Source organism: Tachyglossus aculeatus, chromosome 15, assembly GCF_015852505.1.
Source record: "Tachyglossus aculeatus isolate mTacAcu1 chromosome 15, mTacAcu1.pri, whole genome shotgun sequence".
NCBI classification, from domain to species: Eukaryota; Metazoa; Chordata; class Mammalia; order Monotremata; family Tachyglossidae; genus Tachyglossus; species Tachyglossus aculeatus.
Window position 1 is genome coordinate 6857348 of NC_052080.1, and position 22955 is coordinate 6880302.

Sequence of the window (22955 nt, forward strand, 5' to 3'; positions counted from 1 at the left end):
ACAGGGGTTTTTATTTATTGCTATTTCAAAGCTTCATTACCCCCATGTTTCCATACTGAGAGCACTCACATTAGAGACAAATAAAAGAAGAAATTGCTTCTTTGCAGGATGAGATGTCCAGGGAGATGAAGACAATTTGGCCCGGCTGGGTGGTTGGATTAGTTGATTTGGAAAAGATATTTTTTCAGGAGTCAGGCACTGGTTGGTGATGAAGGGCCCGTTTGGGTCCTAGATCTACAGCTTGGTTGTCAATGACTGTATCCTCGGCAAACATACACAGTTCAGAAAGAAATGCCGAGTCCAGATAGGAAGGACTTTCCCTTTTCTCTGATCCGATGTCTACCGATTGGACTACATGATCAGAAAAATCCAAGACCAACTATCTAGCGCATACCACTCAGAGAGGTTTCCTGAAGTTAATTTTCCTGCCAAAAAAGGACTTTCCAATTTAGTCTATAAAGGTTTCAGTAACTAAAACGGACCAGAAAAGCGATTTAGTTTGAGTGCATCTAGTAATGGTTTGACAGTCGCCGATAAAAACAAACCGTACCAGCAGAAAATGGAATTGAGTGAGGGAGAGGGAAGGCACATCCAAACTAAAGGACCCAAAGGTGAGGCAGGCAAATTGACTGTGTTTATGCAATGTGGTCAGCTATTAAAAAGGAACAGGAATGATACTGGCCTCTCAAAGGAGAATTGGTGGGGGACTTCACCGTTGTCTGTCAGCATGATACTGCTGCTGCCGGCCCCAGATCCTTGCAGTTCAGGATGAGTGTCCTCTTTAGCTCTCACGGCAACCTGGCATTCATGCAAACTGCTGGATGTTTCCAGTGCAAGTTGTACACAGGGACTGAGGCCATGTGTTCTTTTCCTCAAACTGACCGGCTCAAGAGGAATAGGTTGAAGTGCAGTGTGGGTTATTTCCCCCACCAAAGTGATCCTCAGGCTCAAACGTTCGAAGACTAGAGGTCTGTGGGCAATTCTTACGGGTAGAATCAATTATTTGCTCCACATCCCAAATCCAACCACTGTCTCCCCTGTCATTCCATGGCTTTTCAATTCTATTTCAATTCTCCAGACTTTGATTTATTTCTTAAACAGCTGTTCCTGTGAATGCCACCACTGCCAGTGGCGTCCCATTCTGCGGCTTTCAATTCCTACCTTTTATAGTCTCAGAGCTTGGGGACTAGATCCAGAATGGGGTGGGGTTCGTGGAAGGTAGGTATTGGCAATAGTGGAGGTGACTGAAAAGGTCAATGGGTTAGGAGGTTTGAGGAGGCAACCCCCTTCCAAATCTCCTTCGGACAGCCAATCAATCACCTGCTCTTCTCTCCAGGTCCCCGGGATCCCCAGTAAGCTATGGATAGGGAGCCAGTGGCAATGAAAGTGGGGTTAACAGCAACAATCATGAACTGTTAACAAAAGGGATGGAAACTAAAAGAATAAAAACAGAATAGAAGAACTTTGGGGGACAGGGGAGATAATGAGGTGAGATCAAGGTGCACGGAAATGAGGCAGGAAAGCTGTGGACCAGGAAGTGGTGATGATAGGGAAGTAAGTGGAGACGGATTTCTGTATCTCAGAGGGGACAGGGCTGGATTTACATATCTCAACGGGGAACAAGTCAGTTCTTCACGCTTCTGATAGTGCAGTGGAATGCGCTTCAACGATGGATAACCGATGAGTGTTTGGACTACATTATTCAATGTACAGTTGCTTCCCAGTGTTCATGTTTTTATAAAGAAAGAAAGAGCAAAGTTGATTTTGAAGGCCTCTGTCTGTGCTAGAAAAGTAGCACGGGATTGCGGATAGAGCCCAGGACTGGGAGTCAGAAGGTCATGGGTTCTACTCCCAGCTCCAAGACTTGTCTGCTGTGTGACCTAGGGCAAGTCACTTCATTTTTCTGTGCTTCAGTTACCTCATCTGGAAAATGGGGATTGAGACTGTGAGCCCCATGTGGGACAGGGACTATGCCCAACCCAATTTGCTTGTATCCGCCCCAGCACTAGGAACAGTGCCTGGCACACAGTAAGCACTTAACAAATACCATTATTATTATTAGCTTGCTGATATAGTGGAAGCCACAAGGATTTCCTCTAACACCAAAAAGACAAAGAATGGCCATTCTTGTCCCTTTGCTCCCCCAAACCTCCCCCAAATACAGTGAATTGATAATTATAGTAACTCAAATGCCCCAAATCAACCTTTGGATTCATCAAAAGCTCTTAGAAAAATCTCCCAAAACAGAAAACTCTTATTTCCAAGGGGCAAACTGCATCAGGGATGCAGCATATTCCCAAGTAAGGAATTGGAGAAGGTACACACCAACACCCCCAAAATCAGATCATTTCTCCTTGCCAAAATTTTCCTCCTTCCCTTATGGCTAGTGAGGCCAGATGTTTTCTTTAAGGAATACAGATTTACAAAGGACATTTATCTGCTTTTTCTGGAATATTACATTCTTCAAGAATTATATCAGGAGAGAGATGGATTTATCATTGTAAACTTTCTTTCCAGAGCTCACATTTCCATTGCTACGTAACGTCTGACTGACCCCTCTGGCAGCTCAATCCCCCAATAATCAGCACAAACTACTACTTCCTAGGCTCTTCAAGGCTACCTAGCATTTTTGTCCTGCTTTCTCTCTCTGTGTTCATTTCCCACTAACACCTCTACCTCACCTCTCCAGTATAGCCAGGCAAACCTATTTGCTGTTCTTAGTGTATAACCCTTCATCTTTCACCTGTTCCATTATTCAACATAAGCAACTCCTTCACAGTTTCCCTCTGCCATTCTGCATCCACCTGACTCTTTAGAGTTCAACTTCAATCCTCCCCAAAGAGGCTTTTGCCGACTCTCCTCATCTCATGTCTGTGGTCATATGTATGATCTAAACAATCTATGCTATTTTGTCCTAGTCAACCTTCAGGAGATATTTATCTCTATTATATTTAGATCTGCTTATCCACTCTTCCCCTAGTCTGTAAGCTCTGTGAAGACAGGAACCGAATCTGGCCAAAATTCTACAAACTTCACCGTCTCCTGGACAGAGACATGTGCCCTGTAAAAAATCAACAAATCGTTTGTTGATGGTGATGATAAAGGCTTGAGGAACACAACAAGTATTCTGTATGAACGAATAAACCTCAAAAATTTTAATATTTTTCATTTCCTGTTCAAAGTTTAAAAAACCAATACAGGTCCATTCTTAGAATAAACAAATGCAAATATTCCTCTGCGGTACGTCCTTTGATAACTACAAGTCCACCCCACTCACCCCCCACAATCTTAAGAGCTCTCTTTTGAAATCTTACCTTGTTCAATTTCTCAGTGAGTTAAAGGGTAAACAATAAACAGGGTAAAACTGAATTGATGTATCTAGATTTCTGATCATCCATTCCCTCGTTTCCACTTGAAAACCTGAAGGTGCGGTCACCAACATTCACAACCAAGCTTTGTGGCCTCTCTTCATCAAGACTTGTCACCTTCTTGGAGAGGTTCAATGGTAGATAAAAGCTGCTGAAAGGTGGGACGCTTTTCTGGCTGCTACGTGGAAACAAAAGCCAATAGTTTTGTCACTATATTTACTGTTTCTAAACAATAATACACTCAGAAATATTGTTATAATACGCTCAGGTTGACAGACAATAAGAGGAGAGGAATTACGGAAAAATAACGATAATGACTTTTTAGGGTATTTAAGTGTTTTTACTACGTGCCAAGCATTGTACCATGCACTGGGGTAATACAAGATAATCAGGTCTTAAATAATGTGACCCAATCTCTGGGTCACACTGGGCTCATAGTCTAAGTAGGAGGGAGTAGGAGCAGCGTGGCTCAGTGGAAAGAGCACGGGATTTGGAGTCAGAAGTTATGGGTTCAAATTCTGGCTCCGCCAATTGTCAGCTGTGTGACTTTGGGAAAGTCACTTAACTTCTCTGAGCCTCAGTGACCTCATCTGTAAAATGGGGATTAAGACTGTGAGCCCCACGAGACAACATGATCATCTTGCGTCTCCCCAGCGCTTAGAACAGTGCTTTGCACATAGTAAGCGCTTAATAGATGCCATTATTATTATTACTGTTTAATCCCCACTTGCAGTTGAAGACATGGAGGCTCAGAGAAGTTAAAAGCGACTTGTCCAATGTCACCTAGCAGACAAGTGGTAGAACCAAGCTTAGAACCCAGGACGTTTGATTCCCAGGCCCATGCTCTTTCTCCTAGGCCACGCTGCTTCCCAATGACCAAGGCTGCCCTGCTGGAAAACATTTCCGTCTTTCCACTGCTCCAGAGATCTGACTGTACAACTGCATACAGTGTGCTGATGCCGGCACTTTTGGGAAGCGAAGGAGCTGAGAAGCTGTAGCATAAACTCTATGGTGAGGCATCTCCTTATAATTTACGCTGACTGTCACCCGCCACAATAGTAGGAGGACAATGAGTCACATTCGGGCAGGGATTCTACATCTTAAAAAGTGGACTGCAAAGCTTTAGCAAGTTCCATAGATCTTTTTCGTCAATATCAATTCAGCAATGGCACCTGGAGTTCAGAGCTGGGCCCAGGACAACCCCATTACAACTTAATACCATGAAGTCACATGTCTTCCCGAGTGAACTCCCAGCTCCATATGCAGCCCACTTTATCTGGGCTGGCCTTCCTGATAGGAAGCACTGCTGTATTAGACAAGCGAGAGTCTCATGTTGCTACCTTTCCTGCTATCAATCTGGTCCAGGCCAGATATCCTTTCCTCTGCTACCCATCTTTCTCAGACCTGGAGGAAACCCTGATGGGGCAGGAGTAAGCGCCGGAGCAGTGATGATGTGGAGCTAGTGTCAAGATGCTCTAGTGTTGAAGGGGGCTCCTCACCATTCCCTGAGCCAGCACAGGGCCCTGTTTGGGCTCTCTGGAGTGCCCAACCTCTCCACCCCTAGCCCGGCTTCAGGCATAAACCAGGCTCAGTTCTTTCAGACCCTAATATCAGAGGATTCCAAAGCTTCCGTTTCAGGGGAAAAATAACATCCACAGAGTCACAGTGCTTTGCTTTATATTTAGGTTGGATGTTGGCTACAAGGCATCAAAATGTTCCAACCAACTTTATCTTCCAGAAAACAACCCTATTCTACTGCTGAGGGGGTCTAAGGAAAAGAGGCGCCTTGGGGAACATGGCAGAAGGGTCAGGACCACATGCGATAAGACGGTTAGAGCATCACGTCTCCCCGAGAATCCCCCGAAACCAATATAGCCAATCAAATGAACAAGTGCACTTGCCTCATGCCAGCAGCTGTACATGATCTGATAGATGGTGTCGGAAGCTAACTGCGGTCGGTAGAGCCGATAACCTTGGAAAACCTTCTCCACTACCTGGGTGTTGTCGTAGAGTTCGTAGGGTTGTTTCCCCAGGCTGAAAACCTCCCACATCAGGATCCCTATAACAAAGACCACCGGTTGGGTGTTGAGCATTAAAAGAAAATAAAGGTCAAACAATAAGGAATTGGTGAAACGCACTTCGTATACTGAAGTCAAGTCCACTTCATTTAAATGGATCTGATGATAACTGTGGTATTTATTAAGCGATTACTACATGCCAAGCACTGCACTAAGCGCTGGTGTAGATACAAGATAATCAGGTCCCACATGGGACTCACAGTCAAAGTAGGAGGGAAGGCAGGTATTGAATCCCCATTTTGCAGATGGGGAAACTGAGGCACAGAGATGTTAAGTGACTTGTTCAAGGTCACACAGCAGGGAGCGGCAGAACTGGGACTAGAACCCAAATCATCTGATTCCCAGGCCCATGTTCTTTCAGCTAGGTCATGCTGTTCTGTCCAGAAATATCAGTTACCTAGAGTGTAAGCTCATTGTGGGCAGGGGATGTGTCTGATTATTGCTATTTTGTACTCTCCCAAGTGCTTAGTACAGTGATTTACTCACAATAAGTGCTCAGTAAATCTGACTGATAGAATGAATTTTAAATGCCAAACTCAAAAGTTCCTGCACTGAGTTTGCCTTCGGTAGGGATTTTCTTCAAGGCAGATGGGCCTGACAGGACAGATGATCTTTCACCCATCGAGGAGAAAATTCAAACCTGCCTCCTCCTATCTCCATAGGCCCTCCGTGTCTCTTCTTGCAAGATGCCTAAAAATGGCAGGAAAGGAAGGTCTTTGCATTTGAGAAGCAGCGTGGCTCAGTGGAAGGAGCCCGGGCTTGGGAGTCAGAGGCCATGGGTTCAAATCCCAGCTCTGCCAATTGTCAGCTGTGTGATTTTGGGCAAGACACTTCACTTCTCTGTGCCTCAGTTACCTCATCTGTAAAATGGGGATTAAGACTGTGAGCCCCACGTGGGACAACCTGATCACCTTGTAACTTCCCCAGCGCTTAGAACAGTGTTTTGCACATAGTAAGTGCTTAATAAATGTCATTATTATTATTATTATTATTATTATTTGGACAACTGCAATTTTGTTTTTAGCATATTTGTGCAATTTTTAGCTTTAGGCCCACTACGGCCTCTAGCTTGTCAAAGCAAGTTATTAATTTGGTCTTGCCAAATTACTGTTTGATGGCAGGGCACAGCTACTGCTTCTCCTTCTACAGTAACACATCTCTACTAATGAGACCATTTGAAAATTTGGAGAAAAAAGATCATTTCCTATTAAGGCAGCTATGAAAACAGGTTCAGAATTTTTCCCCAGCCTAGGGAGGACTTGTTACAGGCTCTGATATTCAACTAGTGTGAATGGTTACTAGGGGTGCCTCTCTACAGGGCTGTTCTAAAGCATTTTTACATGGACAAATTCAATGTAACATTCAAGTCTCTGTCCCAAGTATTCCTGGCCAGTCTGGTACTGAATAACAGACATCAATGGAAGTTGGAGAAAAGGGGGTGAAGGATTACACCAAAATTACTGTATTAAAAAATAATTCACTGACTGACACTTAACAATTTAAGACCCACCGGACGATTTTAATCCACACTTACAATACTGACGGGCCTTTCCTGAGCTTAAGACAGGGGAGTGGGGTGGGGGGGAAAGAGGACAGATGATGAGCCTGAATATTTGTTAACTGGCAAGGCTGGGCTTTATTTTTCTAGCTAGCCATCAGAAGCACAAATTCTTATAATTGCACTCTAATATTCAGTTTGCCTTTAATTTATTCATTGGCTTTGAGATAGCCTTGTTCCTTTTACTTCACTGGCTGGATAAGGACTGAAAATGTACGGCCGCATTGTAATTCTGAGGGCAGTAGGACTCAGTAATAAAGCACACACAATTGCCATTTCAGAGCAGCTACCCTTTTTTCACAGTCTGGAACAATTTTTCAATAAATTCTCCTTTGGGTAATGAGACAAAATATGGATTTTCACAAGAAAAAGAGATTAACTGAAGCCAGAGAGGGGCTAAATGGAAATCACAGAAATGCTGCACATCTCCCCATTTTGCCATAACAGAATCTCAGGGTCATAATTCTAGAAAAAGTGAAGCAATTTGAAATCTGGGCTGAAATATGTCTGCATCACTTCTAAATCTTGGCAAGCATCCAGCAGGATATATATTCTCTACAATGTCATTACCACCATGATGCACAACCCAAGAATGCAAACTCATTTAGGTCCATCCCTTGCCCGTCACTTCCCAGGTCACTCAGACTATTTATTTTCGCTTGGCAAATGGGGATGGACTTGGGTTTGAGGACTGTATTAATTTTGGGATTTGGCTTATGAAATATTTGCAGTATGCCGTCCATCGGCGTTCTTACCGAAGGCCCACACGTCTGACTTGCTGCTGTACTTGGAGTAGTGAAAAACCTCAGGTGCGGACCACCTGACAGGGAACTTAGTTCCTACCGAGCTGACATACTGGTCATCCAGAACATACCTAGAAGGGAAGAACGAGACTTGGTCACCACACAATGAACTGACATTTGCAACTCCCACCCAGAACAGTCACTATCTGCCCTGCTTGTGCAAAGTAATGTACTGACGCCAAATGGAACGGAAGGGAGTGGCAAATTGTGTTCTTTTTCAGGACAGACAAATATCTGAAGCCAGCCCCACTGAGGACCTGTGCAAAGGATTAGTAATCATAGTAGTAACAGTATGTATTAAGCACCTATTGGGTGCTATGCACTGAACTAAGGCTCTGGATGTAGATTGATTATATTTAAGAATAGCATTCAGGAAATGATCCTTTCCAATATGCCATTGCCATAATAACAAAAAAGAGTTAATGTGCAGTGGATCTCAAAGTGTAACACTTGTTGCAGTCTCATCCAGTAGCCACAACCAATAAGTGGGGAGAAGCAGCTTGGTCCAATGGATAGAGCACTAGTCTGGGAATCAGAAAGACCTGAGTTCTAATCCTGACTCCACCACTTGTCTGATGTGTGACCTAAGTCACTTAATTTCCCTGGGCCTCAGTCACCTCACCTGTAAAATGGGGATTAAGACGGTGAGCCCCATATGGGACATGGACTGCGTCCAACCCGACTAGCCTGTGTCTAGCCCAGCACTGCATAGTGCCTGGCACATAACAAGTGTTTAACAAATACAATTAAAAAAAAAAAAACTGGAGTAGAGAAAGCATTCCAAGTTTACTGCTAGGATCCTTCAGACTGTGTGATTTTGAAATATTTAAATTTCGAACTTTTTAATGAAAATAGTTCAACAAATTAAGTTTATTCTGTTAGGCCTCACTTGCTATTACTACTCAGTGAGCAGGCATTACCTTCCTAAATTTGAGGTGATTTATAAATAAAAAACAATAAGGCCTTCTTAATATGATTTTTCCAAGAACTAGCTATAAAGGATTTCTTATTAGCATTTGGGAGAAAACATACAATTATAGAATCAGAACATTAGAAAGGGAGTCTGAATAAGCAAGCGCTTCTTAAGAGGGTTTTTAGTGCAATTATAAAGATTGGAAAAACTGGTTTAGCAGAGACGAAGATTTCCAAATGATTTTTTCACTGTAGCTTTTCCCTAATATTCCGTATTTCTTTATATTTTATTTTGGGGGAAAAAAACCCCTAGGATTTTTCCCATTCTCAGGGTATGAGAATAATGAACCAAAGCACCTTAACTGCTGTTTAAAAGTCACCTTAAAGATTTTACGATTATTGTAGGAAATTTTCAAATTATATCTTAAAATGGAAGTTTTTTCTAAATCTAAACCATTACATGGGCTACTTATAAACACTTTTCTCACACACATGAAATAAGTATAAAGTTTCAGTGACCTAGCTGTTAAACAGTTCCAAAATTTAACATTAGAAGGATCTGTAAAAAAGAGGAAAGTTTCCATCAGGCAGTGACTTTGTTTTGTACTTGTTTTCTACTTTCTCAAGCACTTAGTACAGTGCATTGTACTCACAGATGATCAACAACATTACTTTTTCTACTGAAGTAGGTCCAGCCAATGCTGTTGCTAACAACACGAGGTTGAATTTAAGGATATCTTAAAGTTCCCTTCTCCCCTATGATACCATTTTAATCTTGCCCTGTGTCAGACACGCAAGGCAAAAAGTCAGCATAATTGAAACTACATTTTTGGCCTACTTTAGAAAATTACAAGCTTGGAAAAAACACATTGTTCTTTTATCTGCTAACTCACAAATATGAAACCTGCATTCTTTTTCCTGCACACACATACAAAAAGAAATTACCCTACAGTTTAAACAACTTTAGGGTTGGGAACCCAAGTGATGAAAGACGGGAAGGCAGGAAATTCACAACTAAAGTAAACATTCTGTCCTTACTCCTACAGTTGAAGACAAAGGAAAAATGTTTCCAGTAGCATGATTTACTAGTAAAATGGTTAACGCCAACAATATTATCTCAAAAGGTCAGTCTCACACCCTACTTAGGTCTATGGAAAACTTTATGGAATGAAGAATACAAATTTCATAGCCTACTTGTGCATCAGAAAGAGGCCTTTCTTACTGTGTTTAAGGTAAAAAATGTTATTCAGCAAAGATAGAAGTTACTTAAATCCTATTTTCTGTGATGATCCTTTAACTAGAAAATAATAGTTCTGCTTGATAAACATGCAACATGTTCTCAGAAATTACTTTCCAGCCCTTTATGCTCCATCAAGACTTTACACATCATCACAATTAACAATAGCAACTGAGCTCTGAGTAGATGGAAAACACTAAAGCACTTAAGAAATTGAGAAAATTCATGCCACTATCCCTAACCTCAAGGAGTTTATGGATTAATGGGGAGACAAGTACAATTTGAAAATTAGATTCAAATGTTAGGAATTCTTGAACACAGAAAAAAGCACAAACATAAGAAGAAAATAAATAATTAACTGAAAAAGATGATCCACAGGGGTGAGGAGGTGGTGATGCTGCCATGACCAGTAGAGGAGGGGGATTAATCAGTTAATGCCTCACTGGAAGGTGACTTCTTAGAAGGGCTTTTGAAGAAATGGAAAAATGTGATTTCATGAGGCCGTAGGGGGAAGGCAAACCAAGTATCGGATGGAATGAGGTCAGAGGTGGGACAGTTGACCGTGTGAGGGATGACTGCATGGGAACAACATATTAGTGGGGAAAAAGGGAAGCAAAATACAAGGGAACCTGTAGATGGAGAGCCTTAAAACCAATGGTCAAGATTATGGGTTTTACGCGAGAGGCAAAGGAGGACTATTAATAATAATAATGGCATTTGTTAAGTGCTTACTATGTGCCAAGCACTGTTCAAAGCACTGGGGGGGATACAGGGTAATCAGGTTGTCCCCCGTAGGGCTCACAGTCTTAATCCCCATTTTACAGATGAGGGAACTGAGACACAGAGAAGTTAAGTGAGTTGCCCAAAGCCACACAGCTGACAAGTGGCGGAGATGAGATTAGAACCCATGACCTCTGACTCCCAAGCCCATGCTCTTTCCACTGAGCCACTCTGCTTTGGATTCTGAGGAATTATGGGCTCCGTTTGGCATTTGTGAAAGATGATCTAAACAGCTTTATGTGGAAGACTTTGAAAAGAGTGATGCTTAGAGGACAGGACACTAGTAAATACACTATCACAGTAAACCAGGTGGGAGAAGATTAGGATTCGTACCAGGGTGAATTCCATAGTCCAATGTCCTTAGAAGCCTACCTTGAACATTTAACTTACCTTGTCATCCCAAAATCAGTTACTTTCACAGTCAGATCACCATCAACCAAGCAATTCCTAGCAGCCTTGAGAACGAGAAAAGAAAATGGGATGAATGCTAACAGAAAAGAGAATTGATTGATTAACTTTGGTTCCTTATCAACAGGCAGAGTGTTCACTTAGAAACCAAAGTGCCAAGTGTCTGAATACTTTATCTTTCTTACGTGCGGTTGTCAATTCTTTATTCCTCGCATCAATCTCTTTCTTCTTTAACCCCAAAACATAAGTGAATACTCTCAATTCACCCACACCAATCATGAGCCACTAAACTCATCATCAGTCCCACCATCAGATTAACTATTAGTCTCAGAGGAAAGAGGAATACGTTTTGGCCCTCGGGATACCAGTTAGTGGCCATAAAGTGATCATGGACTTAATGGGTGCTTGTGACTTTAAAAGATTAACTGCCCTCCAGAAAGTGAGTTTACTCCCTTCTCAATGACAGAATCTGCTCCACTATAAGCTAAATGAAATGATGAAGGATGAGTCAAAGGGATTCATTCAAAATGTAGTCCAGAACATTCTCTGTAGCTAGATTTCAAGTCAAATACACCCAGAAAAGTGTATGTGCCTCTGGGTTTTATATTTCTAGTTCCTAGCAAATGACTACTTTGGCACAAGGCATTTCCTTGAGGAATAAATGACTGGTTAGAATTAACAATTCTCAGTATGCGCTAAATTAGAACAAATTCTTTCCTCCCCATCTGCTTTAGTTAATTCCCAAGTACAACACTAGGCTGCTTTATATCCACCTACTCCCCTTTCATTCCTTGAACACAAAACACTTTGCTTACCAAGTCTCGGTGTAGGAACTGAAGACTCTCTAAGAAGGCCATACCTTCGCAGATGTTATGACACATTTCCAACAGCTGAATGGATTGGAGTTGCTTTCCATGGCATTTTAAATAGGTCAGCAAACAGCCGTTGGGGATGTATTCAGTCACTATATAGATGGGATATCTCCTGGTGCACACTCCATAGAGTTTAACGAGCTTAGGATGACTAAGTTTCCTGGAACAAAACATTCTGTTCAATTTGAATTTTGAATTCCTTCTCATATTTCCCCGTTACTTTAAACAGTAATGATGGTGAGTACTTACTATACACACTTTATTAAATCCAGGGTTGAAATAAGATAACAAAATCAGATCAAGTCCCTGTCTTATTTCCACAAGTCTCAGTATAAGATGGAAGGAGAACAGGTATTCTATCATTATTTTACAGATGGGGAACCTGAAATGCAGAGCAGTTAAGTGACTTCCCGAAGTCATACAGCAGGCAAGTGGCAGAGCTATAATCTACGTCATCTGATTTCCAGTCTCGTCCTCTCTACACTAGCTTAAGATGCCTTCCGAGATGTTATGTTGGCATCACCCCGATATTACAGAGGGTTTGACTTCTCTCCCCTCCCATCTTGGAGAGAGAAAGAGAGAAAAGGAGTGTTTCTTGTTCAGAAAGCATGAGTATTCAAGAAGAATCGTGCTCCTTTCAGAATATTTTATTCATATACAGGGTAATTAGTCTGGGACAGTGGCCCTTTAAAGTGACTGTGGTCATGGTGGCAAGACATACAACTCTCTTAAATGTATCTTTTATACTTTTGAGTGTTAATTTAATATTTCCTCTAGATATTATAATAATAATGTTATTTGTTAAGCACTGACTGTGCAAAGCACTGTTCTAAGCACTGGGGGGATACAAGGTGATCAGGTTGTCTCACATGCGGCTCACAGTCTTAATCCCCATTTTACAGATGAGGGAACTGAAGCACAGAGAAGTGAAGTGACTTGCCCAAAGTCACACAGCTGACAATTAGCGGAGCCGGGATATGCGGAATATCCACTCCCATTATAATAAGTAGAGTTTTTAACTGCATCCTCTTCCTCTCTCCTAGTCCAAATATACGGTCCTGACTGTAATAGCTCTAGACGTGCTGTATCATATTTCTAAAGACCCAGATAGCCCAATATAGATCTCTCAAGTGGAATGGTAGCAACGGATCTGGACTTGATTGCTGCCAAAAGGGATGTCAGTGCCAATAGGTATCAACTTGGAGAAAGCAGCGTGGCTCAGTGGAAAGAGCCCAGGCTTTGGAGTCAGAGGTCACGGGCTCAAATCCTGGCTCCGCCAACTGTCAGCTGCGTGACTTTGGGCAAGTCACTTAACTTCTCTGTGCCTCAGTGACCTCATCTGTAAAATGGGGATGAAGACTGTGAGCCCCCCGTGGGACAACCTGATCACCCTGTAACCTCCCCAGTGCTTAGAACAGTGCTTTGCACATAGTAAGCGCTTAACAAATACTATTATTATTATTATCAACTCCATGGAGGTGATAAGGGCAACTGCGGAGATGCGATTCCCACTCCAGGAGCGACGCCATCATTTTTGCTACTATAGATTTTCTCAGCTGAATTTCCAGCCTTGAACATCCCAGGTCTATGACAAAACCCAAGTGATTCCAAGCAGGAATAAAGAGACTCCAAATTGAGTCTGATCCCATTAGTAGTAGTAATAGTAGTTATTAGGCATTTATGGAGCACACAGCACCGTACTAAGCACTATGAGAGAATACAGAGATGGGCATTTCATATGGTCCCTGCCCCTCAGTGGACTTAGAACTCCATTTTGCTTGAAAACTTTATCTTCTTTTGGCCCCAAGACTTGAAACTTAGGTCACTATAATGGCAGGGTCAGCTAAGTGTGCTACTGACTGACAAAAGAAACATTCACCTCAAAGTTCAACCCCATGACAGCTTTGGTATGGGAACAGTATTGAAACCCTTTGAAGCCTAGGATTTAAAACTTCCCTTTTATTTAAAGATAATAATAAAAATAATGATGGCATTTATTAAGCGCTTACTATGTGCAAAGCACTGTTCTAAGCGCTGGGGAGGTTACAAGATGATCAGGTTGTCCCACGTGGGGCACACAGTCTTAATCCTCATTTTACAGATGAGAGAACTGAGGCACAGAGAAGTTAAGTGATTTGCCCAAAGTCACACGGCTGACAAGTGGCAGAGCCGGGATTTGAACCCATGACCTCTGACTCCAAAGCCCTTGCTCCTTCCACTGAGCCATGCTGCTTCTCAGATCTTTCCAAAGGCTTTAAGAACATGTCATGGAAAAATTCACAAGTAAAATAAATTTATTAAAAAGGCATGAGAACATTCTGAAAAACTGAAAATCCAGTTATCACCCTGTCATAACTCTGTAACCAATCTGTCAAACGGCTTCTCGCTCCACCAACATGGTGACCTTGGAGGGTTTATATCCTTTTCTTTCCTAAATCCCAAACTTCCCTGCATGACATGATTTATGAATTCCCAAGTATGCTCCAGAGTTTTACAGGTTTGTGATGACTATGCTTCATGAAAAAAACACGCTTCAAAATTTAAGAGTTGAGATCTCAATTTGTTCACATTCTGAACAAGGGATAATCTCATAAATTAACCTTAAATCCCGGAGGTTCTAATGTATTTCTTCACTTAACTTGGGATACTTACATCATGGTCTGGGCTTCCTGTATGAATTCATCTTCTGACATTGCTCCTTCCTTAATCATTTTTACTGCAACATCATATTTCCCTTTCCATTTCCCCAAGTGCACCACTCCAAATTGTCCACAACCCAATTCCTTTATCAGGACAATCTCTTCGCGTTTCAGTTCCCAAACTCCTAGTTGGTAAAACAGATTACCATTAATGACCCTAGAGACTAGGAGGCAGATGCAGACAACATTCTAAGGAGAATCCTGGTGTTATTAGTAGTAGTAGTAGTGGTAATAATAATAATAGTAATGATTGTGGACTGTTAAGCACTCATGATGTGTTAAGTGCTGGGAAAGATACAAGATAGTCAAACCATAGTCCCTGTCCCAAAGTGGGGTTCACAGTCTTTGTACAGACTTATTACTATTTATGGTACTTGTACATATTTACTATTCTATTTATTTTGTTAATGATGTACATCTAGCTTTACTTCTATTTATTCTGATGACTTGACACCTGTCCACATGTTTTGTTTTGTTGTCTTTCTCCCCCTTCTAGACTGTGAGCCCGTTGTTGGGTAGGGACCATCTCTATGTGTTGCCAACTTGGACTTCCCAAGCACTTAGTACAGTGCTCTGCACAAAGTAAGCGCTCAATAAATACAATTGAATGAATGAATGAATGTGGGGGGAAGAAAAAAAGGTATTTCATCCCCATTTTGCTGGTGAAGAGAAGAGGCATAGAGAAGTTGAGGGTCTTGCCCAAGGTCATACAGCGGGCAAGTGGCAGTGTCCAGATTAGAATGTGGTCTAATGGGAAGAGCACAGGCCTGGAAGTCTAAGGACTGTGCTCTTTCCATTAGGCCACACTGTTTAATCAACAGCATTCACTAGGTGGTAACAGATACACAATCCTCATCTGGGCATATAAATTGGAATACAATAGATGGGTAAATTTCCCATTGGGGTGAAGCAGTGTTCTACCCCAATGTCCACTTACTTTCCCACTTTCCCCGGCCTCTTTCCTGCCCTTCAGGCCATCTCCACCCTTCTTGGGGCTTAATGCAACTTCTGTTCCCTGGGTCTCCTATATGTGCTTCACACCCTGCTCTCCCAAACCCAATCCTCCTTGAATCCATGGTCCTCCTAGTGGTGTGCTTTTTTCCTTCACACTTGACTTCCCACCCTTCCCCCTCCATTCCTTGCAGTCTTTGCCTCCCGGAACCTCCAAACCAAGAGGACAGGACAGGACAGACTGGTGGGGTTGAGGAGAGATGACAGAAGACAACGCTGTTGGCCTCTTCCCATGTTGCCTCTGTCTGAGGCAGTCTTGTCCCATACCTATGATTTTGCAAGTCCTGGGAGGAGCAGGCTGTAAAGACCAGGAAGGGGCAGGGCAACTAGAGTAAGAAGTTTTTTTTATAAAAGCTACTTGAGGCTGGTCTGGCTACTGGGGCATGGGAACCATGAGATCGTAATAGCAGAGGTTTAGGGAAGTAGTGGGGGTGGCATGCATGGGATAGACGAGGAATGGAAATTTCAAAGAGCTGCAAGGAGGGCAGGGTGCCATGTCAACCTGGTTTCTCCCAGAAGATAAATTTGTGAAAATTTGTGACTTCTATAGCAATATAATATATTGTGCTTTTGACAGAATAAACCACGCATTTGGTGATCAATGATCATAATCAGCAGCAGCAATATACTGTGTGCACAGCATGCTGCTATGGGGGAGAATCTGGTAAGCGAGAAACAGACTCTATTCTCCACTCCCCAGTGGACTCATTGTTAGAACTCTCCACCATGCAAAGAGAAGCTTTGGCAATACTAATCAACAAAATTTTAGGAGGGTGCGGGTTAGCCCTTTGCTGTCAGGGAACATGACTACCAACTGTGTTGTACTGTACTCTCCCAAGTGCTTAAGTGCAGTGCTCTCCACATAATAAGCACTCAACAACTATTATGGATTGATTGATTATGTCAAAATGGGACCATATTTAGTAAATCTGAAAACACTGTCTTGGGACAGTGTGATAAAACTCAGTCTTCCCATGGGGACTCTTACGGAGAATACGGAGTTGGTTAAAACCAACTTCTTTTTTTTATTTTTTGAGGAAATAAAATCACACACTGTAGCATTACATAAGATCACTGCAGGCAGGGAATGTGTCTGTTTATTGTTATATTGTACTCTCCCAAGCTCTAATACAGTGCTCTGCACACAGTAAATGCTAAGTAAACACGACTGACTGACTAACTGACTTGAAAAGTCTGTCGGCTTACCAGTTCCCAAAGCTGCTGTGGAGGGGACTTTTGTGGTTTTGTTGGAAACAGGATGGCGAAGCCGGGTAATCATGCCTATAATAAAAACAGGACCATTAATATTATATCCATCCTCTTCCTGATACAAAAGTTGTGCTTTCCAAAATGAGTGCTTCAGCCACATTTTAATTATAAGCCCACCTAATTTCTAGCCCAATATACAGTACGCTGAGAATTACCATTTATAATTTTCTCGGAACATTTTATCAGCTAGGAAGTTGACTAGGGGCCCCCAAGCTGGGCTCGCTTTACTAAACTCGGGTTTTGCTGTGTTGTGCTCCTATCTCTAGCCCCGCATCCCTTACTGCTCCTTTTCAGAGCAAGAAAGGTCGGGTAAGGGCTGGCCAGAGGAGCAGGGTGGGTGACAAATGAGGCGGGCTGAGAAAGGGGAGATCTGAGGGTACCGTAGAGGGAACGGCCAACCAGAAAAATTGGGGGAAACCCCTGGCGCTTGTGGATTATCACAGCTCATAGCTCCGGGAGACTCCTGGGGGAGGAAGCAAGAATGAGAGTCTTCCAAAGAGGTCCCAGGAGTTCAAAGGAAATCACATTTACAACCACAGGCGGGATCGTGACCTTTGTCTTGACCCAGACCTCTTCCTAGTGTTTCAATAGGCTAGATATAGGGTAGCACTGAAGAAAATGAGCTGGAGTTGATCTAAGCTGGTTCATAGTTTCAGAGTCACTCTGCTTTATTTATATGACTATATGATGCCTAAAGGAACTGAAAGGAAAAAATTAGGAGAGAAATATTTGCCTAAAACAATCCCTTTTCAGAAGGTGCTTCCTGGTGCATATATTTTTTTTTTTGGTAGTCCCAAGATCAGATCCCCCTCTCCTGTTAAATATATTCCTCTCCTGACTTTTCTGGGGTTATCTGCTTTAAGTTGTAACTCACCCATTAAAGTATAAAATCCTTGTGGGTTGGGATTATGTGTTTTGCTTTTATTGTGTCTTCCCAAATGCTTAGCAAAGGGCTCTGCATTCAGCATGTGATCACCATTAACTATTAAGGCAAAACTCAGAGGCAGAAGTATTGGAACAGAAAATATAAGGAGATTTTGGAACAATTTCTTCATTACACGATGAATTTAGCATTTTCCAGAACTTGTTCATTCATAAACAGTCATGATTTCACTGGTAACTAGACTTTCCCATTCCAAAATGCTCTTTTCATCACCAAGTACACCATAGCAACAGCACAAAAGGGAAATTCACATTCAACAACAGGAGACAGATAAGAGAATTACCTGCGGAGTTATGTTGATGATAATGGATTAGTTTGGGAATTGAATCAAAACAGTAATTTTCTGCTAGGTACAATTTGTTTTCAGCATTTGTGTGCACATGATAATGCTTGACGGTTCCTTTTTTGTCACTGGAAAATAAGGTAAAGGGTGTTTAGAGACTCCTCCTTTAGCTAAAATTCAATTAAATAAATTATGGAATGATATGGCTAATTATTTTTAAAACCAGTCACTGACATCTATTTTCTCCTTCTGAATCCAGTTTACTTCTCCCTTCTTTCCCAAACAAGCTGAGAGGGGTAATGCAGAATTACTTTTTTTTCATATATCTTTCATGAGTCTGAATGATGCACCTCCCTTTTGTAGCTATGATGTGAAAGTCACTGATAAAAGCTGAAAGAATACCTGTCTCCATTCTAAAATTGTTGTAGACACGAGTTTTTTCAGTTCATTTAGGACAATTTGAAGGCCAATACAGGAAGACATTCCTAGTTCCTGATTTTCTCCCTTTGAGCAGAAAGGGTTGTTGGGAAGGCTCACGTCTCTGGGTATGGTTGCGTTTGTGTGTGTGTAAACAGAGTCAGAGGACCTGAGTTCTAATCCCAGTAATGCCACTGGGTTGCTATGTGACTATGGGGAAGTTACTTAACCTCTCTGTGCCTCATTTTCCTCATCTGTAAAATGAGGATTAAATACTTGTTCTACTTCCTACTTAGATGGTAAACCCCAGGGGGAAGAGGGACTGTGTCTGACATGATTATCTTGCATCTACCCCAGGGCTTAGTCCAGTGCTTGGTTGACAGTAAGCACTTTAAAAATACCACAATTATTATTAGTAGTAGTAGAATTTCATCTTATGCAGAGCTGGAAGGAGAAACTCTCAAAAAGGGCATGATCCAGGGTTAAAAATAGGGCAAGAAAGGGAAGAGGAGGAAGAAGAGAAGGAGAAGAAGAAGGAAAAGGAATGAGGGGAGGGGAGATCACATTAGAGCCTAATTTGCTGTAATCCTGATGTCCAGCCTCTCTGTGGACAGCTATCCCTACAGGAAAAATCTAGCCTTATTTTAATGAGAGCATGGAAATTCCCAGAAGCTTGTGTTGGAATATGGTGGCTCCTGTAATTATCCTAGTTGACACGATCCTGCTCAAAGTGGATAACACCACTGAGGCTCAGCTTGTCTTCCCTCTGGACCCCAAAGTGTACGCAACTGGTGGCCTCCTGCATAGAAAAGGAGGAGGACAGGACTGATTGATGCTTTTGTTTGTTCGAAAGGGGACTTGTAGAGTTGACTAGATTCTTAAATGGGAATTGACTTGGAGGGTGAGGACATGAAGATCCTCACACAGCATATCACCCCAGTCCCCCAGTGTGCTCTGCTTGCCATGCAGAACTATCTCCTGGAGGAGAAGATCAGAAGCAAAAATGACTCTGAGAGGGGCTGACTATCACCTCTCTCTTCGTCACTTGTAGGTTTCCGCGTTCTTGTGGGAGCGAGTCAAGGACTGCAGCCAAGGGCCAAGGAGATCCAGAGTTCCCTTGCTCATCCATGACTGCCATCATTGGTTGGTGGTGGTGCAGAGCAACAGAGGGAGAGTCTCTGTCAGTGTGGGTGGGTCTTTCTCCCCCTGCCATGTCTCTCTGAGTTAGTTCTTGTGACGATCTGTGCATTTGCTCTTTTTATCTCTTTCATTGTGTCTGGATCTCTCTTCCTCAGGTGTCTGTCTGGGTTAGTCTGTTACGCCAAGCCCAACTTTATGCTAACATCAATTCTTCCCTAGTATTCAACTCAAATATACAGAAACCAGGCATTGCCAAGTGGAGTGGAAGGGGTAATTAGTAAACTTACTAGGTGATAAGCATACATGAGCAGGGATAAAAAAAAGTTAAATCCTCTCATACTCACTCAAAGGCCATACTGAATAAGGACACTGTGTACATTCCTGCTTGACTGGAATTTCGAACCATAAAAGCTCCTTCTTTACCCTACAAAAAGAACGAACACACCCAGGTAATATGAAGGAGGTAGCTAGGGCTAGGTTCATTTTGAAAAATTATTTGCAGCTCTGTATACAGTTCATTTCCTGTTTTGGCTCTTCTTTAGAGCAGGGAGTTCTCAAATGTTTTCCTACCGAAACTCCCTGAAGAGTCCTAAAAACTTTACGCTCCGCAACTACTCCACCCAACAACAAAAAACCGGGCTATTCCTGCTGTGGCATCATTGCAAACTCTAAGGATTGGGAAATATGGAGTTCAGGGAGAAGACAAAGAAGTAGACAGGGATGACACCCAAACTTGCTACTGTCACTAACAGAGATTCAGCACTCTGTAGCTCCAGTTTCTGTGAAGCCCTAGAAATGCAACATAGCTATCCATTTATTAGTCATCCCAAGTAGAACAGCAGTACTCTAGACTACCCCTTTATTTTTCCTGATATCTGCCTACCTAAATCCTAAGCCTGTAATAAGTAAACCATATCACCTTAGGTCCTACACAATGAAAACAATACAAAGAAGTAGTGTGGCCTAGTCAAAACAGCACAAGCCTGGGAGCCAGAGGTCCTGGCTAATTCTGCCTCAGCCACCTGCCTGCTATGAGACCTGGGGCAAGTCACTTAACTTCTTTATGCCTCCATTTCCTCATCTGTAAAATGGAGGGTTCAATTCCTGTTATCCCTTCCGCTTAGACTGTGGACCCCATGTGGGTCAGGGATTGTGTCCAACTTGATTATCTTGTAACAACCCCAACTCTTAGTACAGTGCTTGGCACATGGTAAGCACTTAACGGATACCATATTTAAAAAAGGAAGAACAAAGAACACTACCGTCTGTTATAGAATATGCATTTTTATGGAATAGAATATTCCTGTATTTTCTAACACTATCTATAGATAACTGTTAAGTATATAGCCACAAGAAGTTTCATCTTCTCTCCAACACTTCAAAAGATTGTACTCTCATGGTATTATTCATTCATTCATTTAATCACATTTATTGAGCGCTTACTGTGTGCAGAGCACTGTACTAAGTGCTTGGGAAGTACAAGCTGGCAAGATATAGAGACGGTCCCTACCCAACAGCGGGCTCACAGTCTAGAAGGGGGCGACAGACAACAAAACAAAACATATTAACAAAATAAAATAAACAGAATAGTAATCAATTATTCCTTAGTTTAGGACAATGTACAGAAAATGAAGCTTTCCAGGAATCAGTGGGTCTGTTTTTCCTTTTGCAATATAACATATTCACAGTTAACAGAAGTATGCTGTAGAGCATGCACACAGATAGCTTTAATTCCTCATTTAGTTTCAGTGCCCTCCTACAAAAAAACCCTATCAATCATATCAGTTAATAAATGTACATACATCTACTGGGACACGGCCAAAAGGTCTGTGGCAAAGAGGAGAGGGAAAAGTGAGGGGCCAGGATAATTCACAAAGAGGATAATCACCCTCAAAGCTAACAAGAATAGACTGAGTATTCACTGTGGGATTTTCACAAACATATGTTTCCCCATCTTACTACCCAGGGCAAACTCAGAATAATAGAAAGAGATCTTTACAACTAGCTACAAAGGAGAACAAAAATATTTCTGGTACCTTTTGTCTCAGTAACTGTTCTGAGAGGGCTCTTGTCATAGTTCCCGCAAACCAGCTGCAATGGAAAGATTGTTCATTATTAATCATAACATTAAGTCTCATAATGGGTTGGGAGTTCAAAATGATAAATCAATGGTATTTACTGTGTGCAGAGCACTCTACTCAACTTTTGGGAGAGTATAATTGAGAGTTGGTAGACATGTTCCCTGACCACAAGGAGAGTACAGGATAGAGATAAGAAAAATAGCAAGATAAGAAATTATAATTGTCTTATTTAACATGGCCCACTTACAAGGTTACTTGTGGTGGCTCACACCTTTCTGAAGTAAACTATCACTCACAGCTCTTGGTTTCCTGCCCCTTTGGGGGCAAGATAGATGGGATCCGGGAACAGTGAGTATGTTGGTGTTGAAGGAGCGAAGCTGTGTTATATTAGGAAAACACCAAAGTAAGATTGAAGGGAATGAGCTGACTGAATGTTCAAAGGCTGGTGGTATGGAGTTTCTGTTGATGTGGTGGTGAATGGGCAACAATCGGAGGTTTTTCAAGTGTGGGGAAACATGAACAGAACAGTTTACTACAACTGACCATTGCGTGAAATATCACCAGACTGTTATGTTTCTGAGTTGGAGTTATAGTCCAGGAAGAAAGGATCGGAAAGAGGTGGTCAACTGTGGGTGGGAGAGGGAAAGAATGGGGGGCATGGGGAAGACTGAATGCATTGGAAGGGAAAAGAAGAAGTGGCAATTACCTATGAAAGGATGGGAGCCTGGACACAAAAGCAAAAAAGGAAGCTTGTAAAGTTTAGACAAATCCCAGAAGTGCCTTGGCAGGAAAAAACTGGAACGAATACACAACAACAGGAAGTTCAAGTGCATTGTTCTTTCAGTCGCCACTCTTGGAACAACATAGGTTTCGGCCTGCTTGACAAAGCCTCCAGGCCCAGTTAGGCAAATGTCCATGAAATATTTCGGAAGCCAAGAAAATGTGGGCAAAGCAGTTAAGCTGGTTTTCCAATTAAGAACAAGGTGGGCTGCTCTTAAAGCAGTAGCAATACAACGCGTCTTCTATCCTGCTGCTGGCACATCCCGCAATACTGTAAGCATGGGGACACCAGGCCAGAGTTTCAAGTACTGCTCTG

General features: G+C 42.2%; 1 protein-coding gene across 1 annotated transcript in view; it reads right to left on the reverse strand.

Moving 5' to 3' along the window:
- Positions 1 to 3178: 3178 nt before the first annotated feature.
- BMX (BMX non-receptor tyrosine kinase) overlaps positions 3179 to 22955 on the reverse strand; it is a 42460-nt gene continuing 22683 nt past the window's right edge. The window contains exons 10-19 of the mRNA XM_038757071.1: positions 21815 to 21869; positions 20123 to 20202; positions 18222 to 18349; positions 16933 to 17007; positions 14669 to 14840; positions 11960 to 12176; positions 11127 to 11191; positions 7760 to 7878; positions 5270 to 5427; positions 3179 to 3546 (exon numbers count right to left, since the gene is read on the reverse strand). Coding sequence (XP_038612999.1) covers positions 3472 to 3546; positions 5270 to 5427; positions 7760 to 7878; positions 11127 to 11191; positions 11960 to 12176; positions 14669 to 14840; positions 16933 to 17007; positions 18222 to 18349; positions 20123 to 20202; positions 21815 to 21869 — 1144 coding nt within the window. The 3' untranslated portion in view covers positions 3179 to 3471. The remainder of the gene's footprint in view (positions 3547 to 5269; positions 5428 to 7759; positions 7879 to 11126; positions 11192 to 11959; positions 12177 to 14668; positions 14841 to 16932; positions 17008 to 18221; positions 18350 to 20122; positions 20203 to 21814; positions 21870 to 22955) is intronic.